Source organism: Scyliorhinus torazame, chromosome 6, assembly GCF_047496885.1.
Source record: "Scyliorhinus torazame isolate Kashiwa2021f chromosome 6, sScyTor2.1, whole genome shotgun sequence".
Lineage (NCBI taxonomy): Eukaryota > Metazoa > Chordata > Chondrichthyes > Carcharhiniformes > Scyliorhinidae > Scyliorhinus > Scyliorhinus torazame.
The window spans coordinates 302,199,189-302,215,749 of NC_092712.1; the positions used below are offsets into that span (position 1 = coordinate 302,199,189).

Below are 16,561 nucleotides of genomic sequence, written 5' to 3' on the forward strand. Positions count from 1 at the left end.
ACTAAAAGTTGACTTCACTGAATGACATTAATGGGCCACTTGGTTTTTACGACAATTCAAAAGCACAGCGAACTTCATCAGCACTTTGTTTTAAAGAGTGGTAACTTGCACCCAATGATGTAAACTGATGACTGGGTAGAATTACATGTGTTTAAAGCACCTTGACCAGCTCCTAATTCTAGGCTCCACTAGCTACAGCTGCTTGGGACCTGCAGTGAAAGAGTCCCCACAGGCCACAGTGTGATGCAACACCGGCAAGCTTAGGGAGGCCACGAGCGGGTGGGGGGGAGGGATTCTCTAGGCCCAGGCCAGGCCGGAAATCACCGGGATGGGCGCGAATCGTGCAGCACCGCCCTAACGCTGGTCCGCCAATTCTCCGGAGAGCAGAGAATCGGCACCCTGGGCGCCGGCGCGGTCGGTGCGGCGCCGGTCGGGGGCCACTCTACGCGGCCCCCCTGCCGATTCTCTGCCCGGGATGGGCCGAGTGGCCACGCAAAAAATCTGAGTCCAGCCAGCGCTGTCCACGTGTGCTCTTACCCGGCGGGACCTCGTTGTGCATACATCCGGGGGCGGCCTGGTGGAGGGGGGGGGGGGGGGGGGGGGGGGAGGGGGTCCGACCCCAGGGGTGGGGGGGCCTCCACTGTGGCCTGGCCCACGATCGGGGCCTACCGATCGGCAGGCAGGCCTTTCAGGCTGGGGGCCTCTTTTGTTCTGCGACGGCCCCTGTAGCCCTACGCCGTGCTGCGTCGGGGCCGGCGCGGAGAAGGGAGCCACCGCGCATGCACGCGATCATGCCGGTCCCACTGCGCATGCGCAGACCCGCGGCGCCCATCTGATGCCGGGATCGGCAGCTGGAGCAGCATGGGTCTTTCCAGTGCCGTGCTGGCCCCCTGTAGGGGTCAGAATCGCTGCTCCTGAGGGCATGTTGACGGCGCCGAGAAACGCGACGGTGTTTACGACGGCGTCAACACTTGGCCTCAGGATCAGAGAATCTCGCCGACTGAATTTTCCCTCAGTGTACCCGAACAGGCGCCGGAATGTGGCAACTAGGGGATTTTCACAGTAACTTCATTGCAGTGTTAATTTAAGGCTACTTGTAACAATAAAGATTATTATTATTGGGTCAAGATGAGTCGGGGTGGGTGGGGAACTGGCCTGTGAGTTGTGCGGGGGGGGGGGGGGGGGGTCGTGTGATGGTTTAGAAGATCCCTGTGCTGCTGGAGTGAATCTCATGTTGTGGGGGGGAGAGGTTAGGAATATCTTGGGGGTTAATTACGCGGAGGGTGGGTAGCCCAGAGTGTGGTGTACGTCTTGTGCAGGGCTCGGGCTTGATGTTTAAAATAGTTACTCTGGAGTTAGAGGTGGTTTTATTTCTTCTAACTCTTTCAGGGTAACTATTGGTACAAAATTGGCAGAACCATCTGAAGTTAGTGATTTAATTGCGCTGTCAGGTGGTTTCCAGCGCAGCGCAATTGTCCTGGGGAGGCTAGCCCTTCTGGACAATTGCCACATAAACCCTTACCCAGGCACTTACAAGGGGGATTCCACAGCGTATCTTTGGGGGAGCTCCCCAAATCCAACCCTGGGGAACCAGGACGTTACGGGCCAATAACAGTGGAGAAATCATTCTCAGTTTTATTCCATCGGAGCTCTCAAAACTATACTCCTCGCAGTTCAATCGTTAATTGGCAGCCTTGAAGCTTTCAAAGAGGCAAGGTATGGAGAATATGTTTAATGCAGCAACTTGTCATGTTTGGAACATGATATGACACCTGAGAGAGTAGTGGAAGCAGATTCACGGATAGCCTTGAAAAGGGCTATGGGGACAGAGCTGGGAAGTGGGACTAAAGGAACAGCTCTTTCAAAGATGTGGCACACACAATAGGCTGAGTGATGCACACCTGTGCTCCGTTATTCTATGATTTTATATGTTCCAATCCAGAAATAAAAGTCTTGTTCAATAACACAAAGGTTGCTATCATGTTGGTCAGAACCTTACTGAAAGCTCATACTTTTTTTTCTACAGGTATTTTTCATTCTTCTTAAGGGAAGTGGAGTCAATGGATAACTCAATGCACACTGGGCTTGTTGGGATGGCTTTGCAAAACACTAGAACCATGTGTTTTTGCGATGCTTTGATAGGAATCATGAGGTTATCCAGGGTCCTGCCTGCATAGAATGGAGTTTGTAGCATATTTGTGAATTATTGAAGAAAAGTTGACCAAATTCATAAAAGCTGATTGATCTCCAAAAAGCTGGCAGCTCAAGAACAGCCCTACATGTGGGCCTTAAGACGGGAAAAGTCTGCACACAAAAAAGAGTTTGCAACAGTGGTGGATTTAGAAAATAGTTAGGGTAGCTTCCACTTCCACCTTTCGAGTCTGATCGGCATGGGCCCATCTCCTTTGTCTTCCAGGTGATCGGATTGGCTGGTGCTTTTGACAATCTCTGTGGGAAAGTGGTGGGGAGCCACTGGGTTACAGAACTGTAGGAATTCAGAAGCTGCAGAAATTGGTGTTCCCTTTACAATTTGGCGTCCTTGCGATTCTGTCCTGTTGAGTGCAAGGTGAAAAGATCCGACGACCTGTCTCTTTTTTTTCAGCAATACTCGAATGGAGAATCTTTTGTCTGCACCTTCCATGGATTGCTGCCTGAATAGCAGAATGCAAAACGGGATCGAAAATGAAGGTGACGTTACCAGAATTTCCCTCGGTGGGCATTCTTTGGTGGAGTTTGTGTAGCATCTGTGGGGTGTGGTAGGTTTTGGTGATTAACCTTGAGTTGTGTTCTATTAGAGGTCATGGTCTGGCAGCTCCTCCCATACATCTTCCCATTCCTCTGTATGATCTAATAACCCAGGCCTTGTTCCCAGGCCCCCAACAGACTTTCTGCCTTGTCTTTTGATCTGAAGGCAAAAATAGTTCAAAGAATTCCCATGATAACTACTGTACTTGGCTTGCCGCAAGCGAAGTATGCAGCTGACAGCTAAACTCGTACAGGAGAAGCAGTGGAAAAAGCACTCTCCAATACAAATAAATAACTAGGGATGAACTACTGCAGAAAATAATGTAAGGCTCAAAATACAGGTCTGTAATGCAAAAACAGAATGAGACCATGAATAACAAATCCAGCACATCTTTGAGAGATGAATTTCCAAAAATTAGTCCATTAAATTGTTTCAGTGTCCATTTCTATACATAGATGTATGTACATATTATACGCGAATGGCAATAATGGAATTAAACAAGTGAAAACAAAATTGGTGACCGAGGTGTGGCACCAATTTATGGAGCATTGTTTCAAATTAACAAATCAAATGGTGATTGGCTCAAAAAACAGAGGGCGGGATTCTCTGTTCCTGAGACTAAGTGTTGATGCCGGGACAGGACTCGTGGACTTTCACGACAGCAAAACTGGCGGCGAACCTGGACTGATTCAGTGACCATGGAGGGGCTAGCACCGGTCCCACGTGGAACATGGGCGATTCCAATGAAAAATGGTGCAGGATTCGCGGGTCCGTGAATGATACTCAGGAGGCTGATAAGCTGCAGCCGCATATACACATTACACTCCCCACACACACTCATCCCAGGCAACAAGATACCACTGGTAGGCAGTGCCCTGGTGGAAAACCTATATGACCCATGGCCACAAGTTCACAGTGGACTGTCAGTGGCGTGCGCAGCTGCATGGCTGCCTTCCCGGCTGCGGCAATGGTGCTCTGTGTCCGTCCACCCTGATCCCACAGCCCACCTCCTGGCCACCCCCCACTATGCACCCCCCCCCCCCCCCCCCCCCGGCTCTGGCAGAAGCCCCTTGACCAGCGGCACACCCATCAGCAAACTATGGCGATGTTGGATACTTTCTGTACCTCCTCTCTCTCCATCAGCAGCCACGACACCGGTTTCACAAGTTTTAAAAGCACAAGTGAACCACGCTGCCAGGAACTCGGCCCATTGGAGGCGGAGTATCGCGGAGTCCCTGGGGGTTACCGGGTCAGGCCCGCTAATGATATGCAAACAGCGTCTACCGCCTGTGCATTCCGGACTACATTGATGCTGCTGTTGAGGTGACAGAGACTGGCAATTTGGTATTAAATCAGCGCCCGCCACGATTCTCGCAGCGGAACCTATTCTGATGCCGCGATTTCAGCATCAGACAAACAGAGAATCCCACCCCTGGTCCCCCCCAAAAGTGAAAACATCTTCTCACCATTGTCAGCAAACCTTTTCATAATCGGAAAGATTTCTATCAAGTTGCCTTTCAGAATTCCCTTTTCGAGAGAAAAATTCACAGCCTATTAAATCTTTTCTGATCATTCTCATAATGTTTTGCTCCTTCCCTCGTGTCTTCATGTCAATTTTATAATAAAGTGGTCAGAATTGTTAGCAATTTGGTCCAATCAATGTTGTCCGCAAGTTGAACTTAAATTCTGTTTTTCGATTCTATCCAAACAGAAATTTACCCCAATTCTTTGTTTGCTTCTTCTAAAAGCTTAATAACGTTTGTACTTCAGTATTTAGTGGTCCAGTGGACAATCTGCAGCTTTTACAATGTGTCTTTGTGTCAGATTGGAGTTATACTGCACCCAGTACTAACTCAACGGGAATGGGAAGTTGCCCAGAATAATCACATGGTTAAAGCACAGATGAACGCCATTTGGCCCATCATGTGGCCAGCTCTGTGCAACATCAACACACCTAGTCCTACTTGCACAAACGGAGAGCTCATACACTGCCTGTTTTGAAGTGCCTGAGATGGGAATCTTGAGGTGTACCACAAATTAATCGTAGTTTGTACCAGAAACTGCCTTTGGCTGATGTGGAAACGATAGTGTACTTGCCCACTTAAAGACAATTTGTCCCCGTACGGTCTAAATGTTCTGTTTAACAAAGTGAGCTTAACTAATTGACATTTCATAAGTTCATAAGATATTGGAGCAGAATTAGGCCATTCGGCCCATGGAGTCTGCATCTCCTCCCTAGAACACAAGACCTATGAGCGGGACGAGGCAATCCCGAGCCTCACACCCTCAATGTGATCATGGCTGATCGCATCCTGGCCTCAACTCCACCGCCCTGCCCATTCTCCATAACCCTTCAACCCATTACCGATTAAAAATCTGTCAAACTCCTCCTTAAATTTACTCACTGTCCCAGCATGCACCACACTCTGGGGAGCGAATTCCACAGATTCACAACCCTTTGGGAGTAGTTTTTCTTCAAATCTGGTTTAAATTTGCTCCTTCTTATTCTGAAATTCATTCAATGTCTTCACCCCCCTTTTTTGAGTTGAGATTCTGGATGATATCTGCTGCCCAGTGTGTGTGAAACACTCAGCCGCCCATTTAATGATGTTTTTTAAATGTATTTTGGGGCTGTGGCACCACGAGCAAACTGCATGGTCTAGCAATGTAGCTTGCTGGACCATTCAAGGGTCAACCGCACTGCTGTGGGCCTGGAGTGACCTGTAGGCCAGACCAGGTAAGGACGGCAGATTTCCTACCATACTGGACATTAGTGAACAGATGGGTTTTTACAACAATCGGTGATAATTCATGGTCACACTACTGCGATTAGTTTTCAACTCCAGATTTTAGTCCAGTGACATTACCCGGTGTCTCTTTGCCCGGTGTCTTCCCTCCTTCATTCCCAGCTGCATTACAGATCCTTGGCCACCAGTTATCAATGAATGTCACTCCCTAATGGACATTTCCAGATGACCCGCAGTGGTAAATTATTTGACTGCAGAGAACATCACAGTTGAGTCCAATATCATCCTCATCTGCCATTCACAAACATCTTCCAGTAACATTGTGGGCAGCATGGTAGCACAGTGGTTAGCACAGATGCTTCGCAGCTCCAGGGTCCCAGGTTCGATTCCCGGCTTGGGTCACTGTCTGTGCGGAGTCTGCACATTCTCCCCGTGTCTGCGTGGGTTTCCTCCGAGTGCTCTGGTTTCCTCCCACAGTCCAAAGATGTGCAGGTTAGGTGGATTGGCCATGCTGAATTGCCCTTAGTGTCTAAAAAGGTTAGGTGTATTTCCTGGATTATGGGGATAACGGGAATAGGGTAGAGGCGTGGGGCTTAAGTAGGGTGCTGTTTTTAAGGGGCGGTGCAGACTCGATGGGCCGAATGGCCTCCTTCTGCACTGTAATTTCTATGATTCTATGACTCAGGAGTTGGCACCTGGCCTCGCCCCGCACAGAATCAGTGAGATCCAAGAGTAAATCCTTTATTTCCACCCCAGCCGAGCTTGGCTACGTCTGGGTAAAGTGAGGCTAGAACCTTGGACCTTCTAGTCTGTTATTCGGTTTCATCCAGCTGGAGCCTGGGTACATTATTTTCAAGTATTAAATGAGCTCACTGGCAAAAGAGAGCGAGGATATTATTGCTGGTATTTCTAAGTGTTAAAAGACCTCTGAATTGGCCAGAATGGGGGTCTTGAGCTGAAATGTTGGGTTAGATCACATTTTAGTGCAGGACGCCATTTTGATCAGGAATTGAAGTGCAGGAACAGCCAACTGGACGATCGTTAAGGGGCCAATTGCCTCCCAGCACTCGTTAACCAATCTGAACTGTATTTTGGTGGATCGTGCTTGATCTAGTGACTTCACCAACCAGCTGTTAGTTGATTGGGAGCAAACAAAATATTATTGAGTATTCGTGCAGAAGTATACCCCCTTTTATTGTTCACTTGCTGCTTGGGGTTTGAGAAGACACTTTGGTACGGTTTGTGAAAGAATCCATCAACATTTGAGCAAAATTTATACTTCAATTTCTCTGGGGATTTTGCCAAAAAAGTGAAAGTGCTGTGCTATTCCATTGATTGGCCACCTCATAGCAGTCAACCAGGGTGCTTCATAGAACAATTGTTTCATAGACTCTCTACAGTACAGAAGGAGGCCATTCGGCGCATCGTGTCTGTACAGACCCTCCAAAAGAGCACCCTAGCCTAGCCCCACTCGGCAGCCCTATCCCCGCCTAACCTTTGGACACAAAGGAACAATTGATCATGGCCAATCCCCCTAACCTACACATCTTTGGACTGTGAGAGGAAATCGGAGCACCCGGAGGAAACCCACGCAGACACAGGGAGAACGTGCAAACTCCACACAGTCACCTGAGGTCAGAATTGAACCTGGGCCCCTGGCGCTGTGAGGCAGTTGTGCTAACCACTGTTTCATTTTTGGTATCTTTCTGGAGGCCCTCTTGGTCTATAACAGGAATGGGAAAAGGACATGAAGCAAGGCAGAACAGCACCAGTTAATGCAGGAGAGAGGAATGGAAGGAATAGGAGAAAACATGGACCCCTTCACGCCCCCCAGCCCTCCCCTGCTCCTAAACCAGGACATCCCTCTTCGTTTGGACCTCCCTCACCATCTCCAGTACCACATTCAAGAACCTATGTTCCCTCTCCTTCAGACCCTGAGCCATCCTGAACACCGCTGTCGTACTTCGGCCAGCATCCTCCATGCCTTCAGCTCCCATAAACTAATCTGCAAAAATTGCTTCTAATCAGCCTTTGAGTGCTAAACGTGCAGTTGTGTTTTTGTGACTCAGGGCGTGTTAGAATTATGGTAACTGGCAAGTAGCACCAAACTGCGAGCTAAATCTAGACTTTCAAACTGGCATGGTTAATCGGCACAGCACTATTTTCGCACCTGTTTTCACCCTTTCACTAAGATAATCCCCAGTAAACTAGAATGTTAAGAAAACACAAGGCAGCAGTGCTGAAAATTGCAAAGACAGAGGCTTCTGTAACTGTACAATAAATGTGACATTTTTGCAGTTCATACAAAACAATTTTCTGTCTCCTTACACGATGAGATTAACATTATTAAAGAATTGGTAAGTGTGTTAATGTCTTTACCTTCTCCTTTTTCCTTCTCAATACCAATTTTTCGGAGGTAATTCTCTTTTTACAAGTCCGCTGCTGATCGCTGCCCGTTGTCCCTTGCTGTCTTGATGTGAATTGTCCTTTGAGAATAAACTCAGCAATTTTGGAATTTTTAAAAGTCTCCCCTAAATAGTTTATGACTTGCTGTACTCCCAGGAGCACGTTTTCAATCCTATCGATCTTCTTTGTCTGCTCCTTTGAACTCCGATTCAGCATGGACAACATGTCAGAAATGTCGACAGGGACACTCGCATTTTGATTTTCATCTTCTTTAGGGCTGCCGGTCTTTCTCGTTTCCACTTCCTCGGCCGTTAGCATTTCCACCCTTAGGCCAATCTTGTCAACGTCTTGCGTTATGCCGTCCAGTTTCTGAATGACCTTTTCCTGAATGCCCAATAGTTTATCGACAGTTTGGCTTAAAGACTCCAGCTTCACGTCCATCACATTGAAAGCATCCCCGGAGGTGCGCCGGTTGCCATCGGAAAGTCTCCTGGAGGGTCCCGTGATTGCCGGAGGCCCTTGGCTTTGGATGGCATTCGAGTCGAAAACTTTGGCGAGAGAATGGACCAGAGTACTAGAGTTCTTCCTGGGCGGCGTATTCATTGTGGTCCTCAATACAGATATAAGGAAAACAAAACCCTGTAGGGCCGAGAGGAGTAGCACAGTCAGAGTGGCTCACCTCAGAATAAGGTCAAAAGAATGAATCACTCGATTACAGCTGAGCGTCCCTTCAAAAAGACACAAAAAATCTCGCTGTTGTGTTTTTCTGCTTCAGGAAGGTACTCCGCAAGGTTCTTCGAGCACAGCCTGCAAAATATTTGTCAGAGCATTGGATATCAGGCTTGATGAATGCATCAGGGACTTTGAGCTGTTTGAAACCACACAGCAAAACTCTTGTCATTCAAATTCTTGCAGATGATTCCAACAGGCGTCCCAGACAAATATAGTTTTGGCTGTAACCTTAGTGACCACTGATAATCCTTTCTGCTCACTTGCCTGCCTTTGTTCATTTATGTATTCTGAAGACGCACAATGGCTACATTTAGCAAACTGACATTGAAATTCCCCCCCGCCCTCCCCAACCCCCAGCTCTCTCCCCCCCGCCCCCTCATTCCAAATGTATTTTATCCTGTGACGTTAGCACTGAAATAAATAAGGCTATTTGGACACTTGTGGCATTTGGCAACACACATCTTGCTTGACATTTGAGATGTTTGGAAATGCAAAGTCATTTCCACAGCACTTTTGCGAAGAACGATGACAGTCTGATGCACAATATGATTTTTCTTTTTTTTTTATTTGATCAACTTTCACCACAATTGTGATTGGCCTTGAATATCAGACGCAAATAAAATCAGAAAGTGCTCAGTTTTAAAATTCCAAATACCTCTTTTCCTTCTTGGAAAATGACAAAATGCGAGATTTATTTTCACACATTTGACAGGAACGTGTGTCTAGTGAAGGCAGACTCTTACGATGGTTAGAAATTGGGTTCCAACTCTCATTCTCCACACTTTAACGTGTGAACCTGCCTGACACATCAGTGCGGTACCGAGGGAGTGCAGCGCTGTCAGATGTGGCATCCCTCGGGTCAGATATCAAACCTGTTCTCTCAGGTGGATGTAAGCGATCCCAAAGCATTTTTCAAAGAAGAGCAGGATATCTCGACTGACGTCCTGGCCAGTACTTATCCCCAACTGACATCACAAAACCATTTGACCATGCAGCAATTCGGGACATCCTAAGGTTTGTCTGAAGTGTAGTTACCGTTGTAATATGGGGAAACGTGACACCTAATCGGTGCACAGCAAGATCCCACAAATATCAATTAAATAAATGACCGGATAACTCTCTCCATTCCTACTGGTACACTTTCTGAAATCCCTCGTGAATTCACATGGATGCTCTTTCATCCTGCCAGCCTAATTAAGCTGATTCTCTTATTTTGATTAGTGGCAAGTTGGCTCTGATTGGTTGAGACATTGCCATGGTGAATGCACCAAGGAGCTGTTGTACCCTGCACTTTTGTTGATCATAATGGGGCGGGTGGCAGCCTGGCAAGCTGATTCAACTGGAACCAGTGTAGCTGGCGCTTGGCCAGCTGGGGACAACCGAAGTCGGCACAACTGGTCTCAACTGGATCCAGCCTTCCTGGATCGCAACTCGTTCCAATATCCAACTATGTCCATCTGGGCCAGTTGGACTTCCTTTTTCATCATGTTACGTTACCGCCAAGTGTCCTCCAAGTTTATTTAAGTTACGCCCAAAGGCTAAATAGGCTTAAATTGGAAATTAGGGGAAAGATCAGGATCCAAGAAAATTTAAGCTTCAACTCATTTAACAATCCATTTGACCATCATCCATTTAGAGCAGGTTGTAGAGTCAGCAACCAGCAATGACCATTTTTAATGCGATTTATATTTCGGTCTGAAAAATGTATCAAAAGAAATTGTAAATACAGAGTGGGGCTCACTGAGGGTCAAGAAAGCATTGAAAAATTAAAGTGGAAAGGTCAAACAAATGCTCCATTTCCTGCTTGTCCTGAACGTCTGATCGCAATGTTGGGAAAGCACCCCCTCCACCCCAGAACAAGCTCAGCTGGAGGTCACTCGATTTTGATATCTGGACAGTGGGCAGTTTAAGGGGCAGAGATTAGTTCAGACATCAATGGTCCGATGTGAAAAATGGAGCCTTATATCGTTCTCCATGTTCTGCACCTACAATTCCCACAAGCTATTAAACTACGTAATTTGTTTTTCATCCAGATTATGGGTGTGCCGAATGCAGAGGACACTGCAGGTCCGGAATTTCTATTGGCCGTCTGCAACTGTACATACTGAAAAAAAAATGTGGCTCCACATAACTCACAGTTCACTACTTTAACGGCGCTATATCAATGCAAACCGTTGGGAGAATCCAAAGAGCTTCTACAAATACATATAAGGGCAAAAGAGTAACGAGGGAGAGAGTAGGGTCTTTTAAGGATCCAAAAGGTCATCTATGTGCGGATCCACAAGAGATGGGGACGATCCTAAATGAATATTTCTCATCGGTATTTACTGTTGAGAAAGGCTTGGATGTTAGGGAACTTGGGGAAATAAATAGTGACGTCTTGAGGAGTGTACATATTGCAGAGAAGGAGGTTCTGGAAGTCTTAAAGAGCATCAAGGTAGATAAACCCCAGGGCCTGATGAAATGTATCCCAGGACGTTGTGGGAGGCGAGGGAGGAAATTGCTGCGGGTTCCCTAGCAGAGATATTTAAATCATCGACAGCCACAGGTGAGGTGCCTAAAGGTTGAAGGGTAGCAGATGTAGTGCCTTTGTTTAAGAAGGGCCGCAGGGAAATGCCTGGGAACTACAGGCCGGTGAGCATAACGGCTGTCGGGGGTAGGTTTTAGAAGGTATTCTGGGAGACAGGATCTACAGGCATTTAGAGAGGCAAGGACTGATTAGGGAAAGTCAGCAAGGCTTTGGGAGTGGAAAATCATGTCTCACTAATTTGATTCCGTTTTTTCAAGGGGTAACCAAGAAGCGAGATGAGGGCAGTGCAGTTGATGTCTTTAGCATGGACTTTAGCAAGGTCTTTGACAAGGTGCCGCATGGTAGGTGTTCCAGAAGGTTAAATCTCATAAGATCCAGGGTGAGGTAGCCAATTGGATGCAAAATTGGCTTGATGACAGAAGACAAAGGGTGGTTGTGAAGGGTTGTTTTTCAAACTGGAGGCTTGTGACCAGCGGTGTGCCTCAGGGATCGGTGCTGGGTCCACTGTTATTTGTTATTTATATTAATGATTTGGATGGGAATTTAGGAGGCATTGTTAGTAAGTTTGCAGATGACACCAAGATTGGTAGCATAGTGGAAAGTGAAGAATATTATCTAGAATTACAACGGGATGTTGATCAATTGGGCCAGTGGGTCGGTGAATGGCAGATGGAGTTTAATTTAGACAAATGTGAGGCGATGCATTTTGGTAGATCGAATCAGTGCAGGGCCTACTCAATTAATGGGAGGGAGTTGGGGAGAGTTACAGAACAAAGAGATCTAGGGGTACAGGTCCATAGCTCCTTGAAAATGGAGTCACAGGTGGACAGGGTGGTGAAGAAGGCATTCGGCATGCTTGGTTTCATTGGTCAGAACACTGAATACAGGAGTTGCGCTGTCTTGCTGAAGTTGTACAAGACATTAATAAGGCCACACTTGGAATACTGTGTACAATTCTGGTCATCCTATTATAGAAAGGATATTATTAAACTAAAAAGAGTGCAGAAAAGGTGAACTAGGATGCTTCCGGGACTTGATTGTTTCAGTTATAAGCAGAGGCTAGATAGACTGGGGCTTTTTTCCCTGGAGCGCAGGGGGCTTAGGGGTGATCTTATAGAGGTCTATAAAATAATGAGGGGCATAGATGAGGTAGATAGTCAACATACTTTCCCAAAGTTTAAAGGTGAGAGGGGAGAGATACAAAAGGGTCCAGAGGGGCAATATTTTCACACAGAGTGGTGAGTGTCTGGAATGAGCTGCCAGAGGCAGTAGTAAAGGTGGTACAATTTTTTCTTTTAAAAAGCATTTAGACAGTTATGTGGTAAAGCTGGGTATAGAGGGTTATGGGCCAAATGTGGGCAATTGGGACGAGCTTAGTGGTAAACACTGGGTGGCATGGACAAGTTGGGCCGAAGGGCCTGGTTCCATGCTGTAAACCTCTCTGACTCTATAACAGTGACACATTTGAATGCTTGGCTTTGCATTGGGTAATGATTCCTTTGGTATTCCTGAGGCTTTTGGTTGCTTTGCCCGGGATTCTCCGTTGCGAATCCGGCCCGTGACCACTGCTAGCGAGGTCGGAGAATCAGCCAAATCTCCCATTCACCACAGCGGGAACTGAGAATCCCCGTACCGTTACCAGATGGAGAATCCCATCCTTTTATGCTTAGCCAATTTAGGGGTCGGTAACTTTAACTGGTCATTCGAGGCAATTGTAATTTTTGGCCTTATGGACTTGTAGCCATGTAAGTGTAGCACCTCTGAGCACACCATTGCAAGTGTGGTAGTAGGCATCTCTCCCAGATACATGGTTTAGAATTACAGGGACGATTTTGAGCCTGTGTTGAGGGGCATGCCAGGCACTGCCTCCGGAACCCTAGCACTGCCCCCTTGCACTGCCCCCATGGCAGTTTCCCTGTGCCTGGGATGGGGAGGGGGACAGGTTTGTTTTAATGCCGATTGGGGCGCTTTAGCTCCGATCTTTGTTGTTAGGAAAACAAAGGTAGTTTCAAGGGATATGAAGTTGCATTGGTAAACGTTAGAAATAAGGTATAGTTTTAAGTGGGTTTAATTCAACTTTTCTGTGCCTGTAAAGGTGAACTCTCTAGTTAGATTCATGCTGGACAAAGGTGTTTGGATGTACGGGGATTGGTTCAGTTCAAATGGTGTCTCTATTGTGCTTGGAGAGGGCTATGGTGTGAAGAATAAATAGTAGAGTGGGAATTCCTGGTCAGCCATGTGATGGGAAGAAGGTCGGAGCTTCTGCCATCACTATCCATACCTCCAGACGGCAATGTGCATGTTGCCACGCCAACTTGAAATTCCAGAGTGAATGAGAACACCACTATCAACTCGTATAAAAGTCAATCAGCAATAAATCTTTCCCCTGTAAGAAAATTGACTTCACAGGTGGTACATGAAGGGATCCCCCAGCTTTTAAAAAAAACAATCATTAATTCAGTTTTACTAATGAGGCATTTGCCGCATAAATCATATGGAGGTAATTACATGGGAATGAACCAAGGAGACATGGTTCTGAGTTGGAAAACTAAATAAATGGGTTAAAGTTCAAGGTAGAGTCGATTTTAAATGATATATTGAAAGAACAGGTATAATAGATCAAATGGTTTATTCTCATTCTGTGCACTTTTACATTCTATATTTGCTGGATCATAAACATGGATATTGTCGACATTTGCAAGGATTGTAATGTTCAGATACACAGAAGAAATCCAAAGATGACTTGTTGACCTGTTGGCAATCTTTAAGATTAGATACTGAATAAGCAATATTTTGACCACTTCAGTTAGCTGCCCCATGTTCTAATGTAAAGTGAAGAAAATCTGCTCCTTCCCATTCAGAACTGACTTGAGTAGCGATGGAGAAGGAGCTGACTTAGAGAAGTGTGTCATCTCCACCATGACCTTATTTCCCTCTGCTATCACTGCCAGAAATGCTGCTGACCGCTCTTGCCGCGAGCAGGGTGGGCAGGGTCTGTGCTCAAAGACTATTTCCTGCCTTTCACCCTTGTTCCTGCCATTCCCAGGAACACCATGTGAACCACATCACGAAGGCTGGGCCAAGAACGAGATGGTGCCAAATATACCAAATGGAGGGAGAGGGCCTTGCAATTGCCTTTTCCCCCTTCAACCTTCTGCTCCGTCGTAACTCCTGAAGATCTTGGCCTTGGCAGGGGCCCTCAGAGAACATCTTGGGTCAATCTTTATGGTCCAATGGCCTTGAAGAGGTCTTTGACCATTCTCTGCTAGCTCTCTGACAGTTCCAATGCAGTTGTGTCTTCATTGTCCTGAGAAACCAGGCTGTGATCATGCTAAAGTGCTGCTGGGAGACCCGTGCCAGCTTTGTCGAAACAACCTTTGGAAAACCTTGCCCGTAAGAGTCCAAACCAAGCCTGAGAATCAAACTAAGGAGTTAGGGCCCAACCTTTGATAACTACCAGCTACGCATGTTTTAAAATAATTCAAAAATTCAGTTGCAAACATTCTTGGTTACCAGCGAATCTGAACATAATTTAAAGTCGATTTGTTTTAATAACTATACTAACTTCCCAAAGAATAAGTGAAACTTATACAGCAAAAGGTTAGGGTTCATTTCTTTCCCCAGATGTTCCGTACAAAATTGAGACTTTCCACGCAACGATTTAATGTCAGGATCAGATGGCTGTACTTTTCCACCTGCTTGGGGAATGTTTAAATACCCATTGCTTTTTCCTGGATGTGTCGGATGTGTTGACGAGTCTTCTATCTTGTTGTTAAGGTGTATAAACTGGTTGATGTTTTAAATCAACGTGCAATTGGAAATTGAAATCTTCTTCGCGAGGTTTTTGGTTATTGCCTGGAATTTGCAAAGCAGGGGACGGTGCTTTCATTCAGTTCTGGATATCATTAACCTACAGATATTAACATTTAAACAGAAAGGTCATGTAATTCAATTTGAACAAGCATGGATCTCATTTGAAAATTATGCGACTGCCAAAAGGGGAAGGAGACCACCCTGATATCATCTGGAGATAATTAGGACCAAATAGACCAACAGGTACAGAGGCTGGATGTGAGGCAAGAGCTACCAAGTCAGAAAAATAACAGGGTGTAATGTAAAGTGTTAGAATATTGCTATTTTGCTCCATGTGGCACAATCGTATTGCATATTATTGCTCTTCACCTCTGTTAAAATGGCGATAGAATTAGGATGCTGAATACAAGGTTATTCTTAACCCGCCCCTCGCCTGGTGTGTGTTGACCCTCAGGTTAAATCTTCATCACAAAGGAATCATAGAATTTACAGTGCAAAACAAGGCCATTCGGCCCATCGAGTCTGCACCGGCCCTTGGAAAGAGCACCGTACCTAAGCCCACACCTCCACCCTATCCCCATAACCCAGTAACCCCACCTTCTCTTTTTTTGGACATTAAGGCCAATTTAGCATGGCCAGTTCGCATAACCTGCACATCTTTGGACCATGGGAGGAAACCGGAGCACCCGGGGGAAACCCACGCAGACACAAAGAGAACGTGCAGACTCCGCACAGCCAGTGACCCAAGCCGGGAATCAAACCCGGGACCCCGGAGCTGTGAAGTGACAGTGCTAAGCACCGCGCTACTGTGCCGCCCTGGATAGCAGCTTACGGTCTATGGCGACTTTACCTTTACCTGAATACGAGTGAAGGGTTAGTAAGCCATAACATTTTACTCAGTGCCAGGGAATGAAAGACTTACATTTATGTAGCACCTTATCATGTCTCCCAAACACACCTCAAAAGGTTTCAAATGCAATTAACTGCTTTGAAGCACAATTGTTTCTTTTACAGTTCAGCGAAGAAGCCATTTTGCACTCATTATGCTAGCACTGCAGCAACAAAACAAATGTTGGGTTTGAAATGAGCTCCGTCCCAGTTTGTGTAACTCAGTTGGCTAGATGGCCATGTGGTTGAGAATAGTGCCAGTGGTGCGAGTTTGATTCCTGTTCTGCCAGGGGGGGACTTGGAATCTGCCTCCTGCCCCTCAGCGTGGAAGGCAATGGCAACCTGCCAAGAAGAATGGTAAGGAGCCAGGGGCCTGCTTTTGAGCATGGCGCATGCGGAATGGAATGGAGTCAGCAGTGGACACGTACCTGAACTGGATTTAGTCCTGAGGCCGCGGTCACATCAGGCGGAATATTCCTCTCTTACCATCAGCGGGATTCGTGGTGGGCGGGGGCGGAAGATACGGCAGGGAGTGAAAAATCAGTTTCCCCACATCAGGAAGCCAGGTTCAGGATCGTCCCCTCCTGACATCCATGGCGGGTTGATGTCGGCGGGTCAAGTCTCCTGCTGAAGCTCGGCGCAAACCCACTTTGCATCTCAGGCCTGCTCATTAAAATCCCAATGGACAAGGATCCTGCG

General features: G+C 46.6%; 1 protein-coding gene and 1 long non-coding RNA gene across 11 annotated transcripts in view; one reads left to right on the forward strand and one right to left on the reverse strand.

The window, feature by feature from the left end:
• mylk4b (myosin light chain kinase family, member 4b) overlaps positions 1-16,561 on the reverse strand; it is a 237,836-nt gene that overhangs the window by 80,045 nt on the left and 141,230 nt on the right. For 4 of the 10 annotated variants that reach the window (XR_011947879.1, XM_072509925.1, XM_072509926.1 and 1 more), the window contains exon 1: positions 7,873-8,936. The exons of 2 other annotated variants lie outside the window; for them this stretch is intronic. Coding sequence is in view for 6 of the 8 variants with exons in the window: in XM_072509925.1 (XP_072366026.1) it covers positions 7,873-8,502 (630 nt within the window). In the remaining 2 variants the exon portion in view is untranslated. Of the gene's footprint in view, positions 1-7,872; positions 8,937-16,561 lie in introns of those variants that run through there. 4 more of the 10 variants (XR_011947880.1, XM_072509929.1, XM_072509923.1 and 1 more) reach the window with 2 other exon arrangements.
• Positions 1-16,561, forward strand: part of LOC140425530 (uncharacterized) — a 139,828-nt gene that overhangs the window by 67,734 nt on the left and 55,533 nt on the right. The window contains exon 2 of the long non-coding RNA XR_011947882.1: positions 2,603-2,688. This is a non-coding gene — a long non-coding RNA (uncharacterized lncRNA). The remainder of the gene's footprint in view (positions 1-2,602; positions 2,689-16,561) is intronic.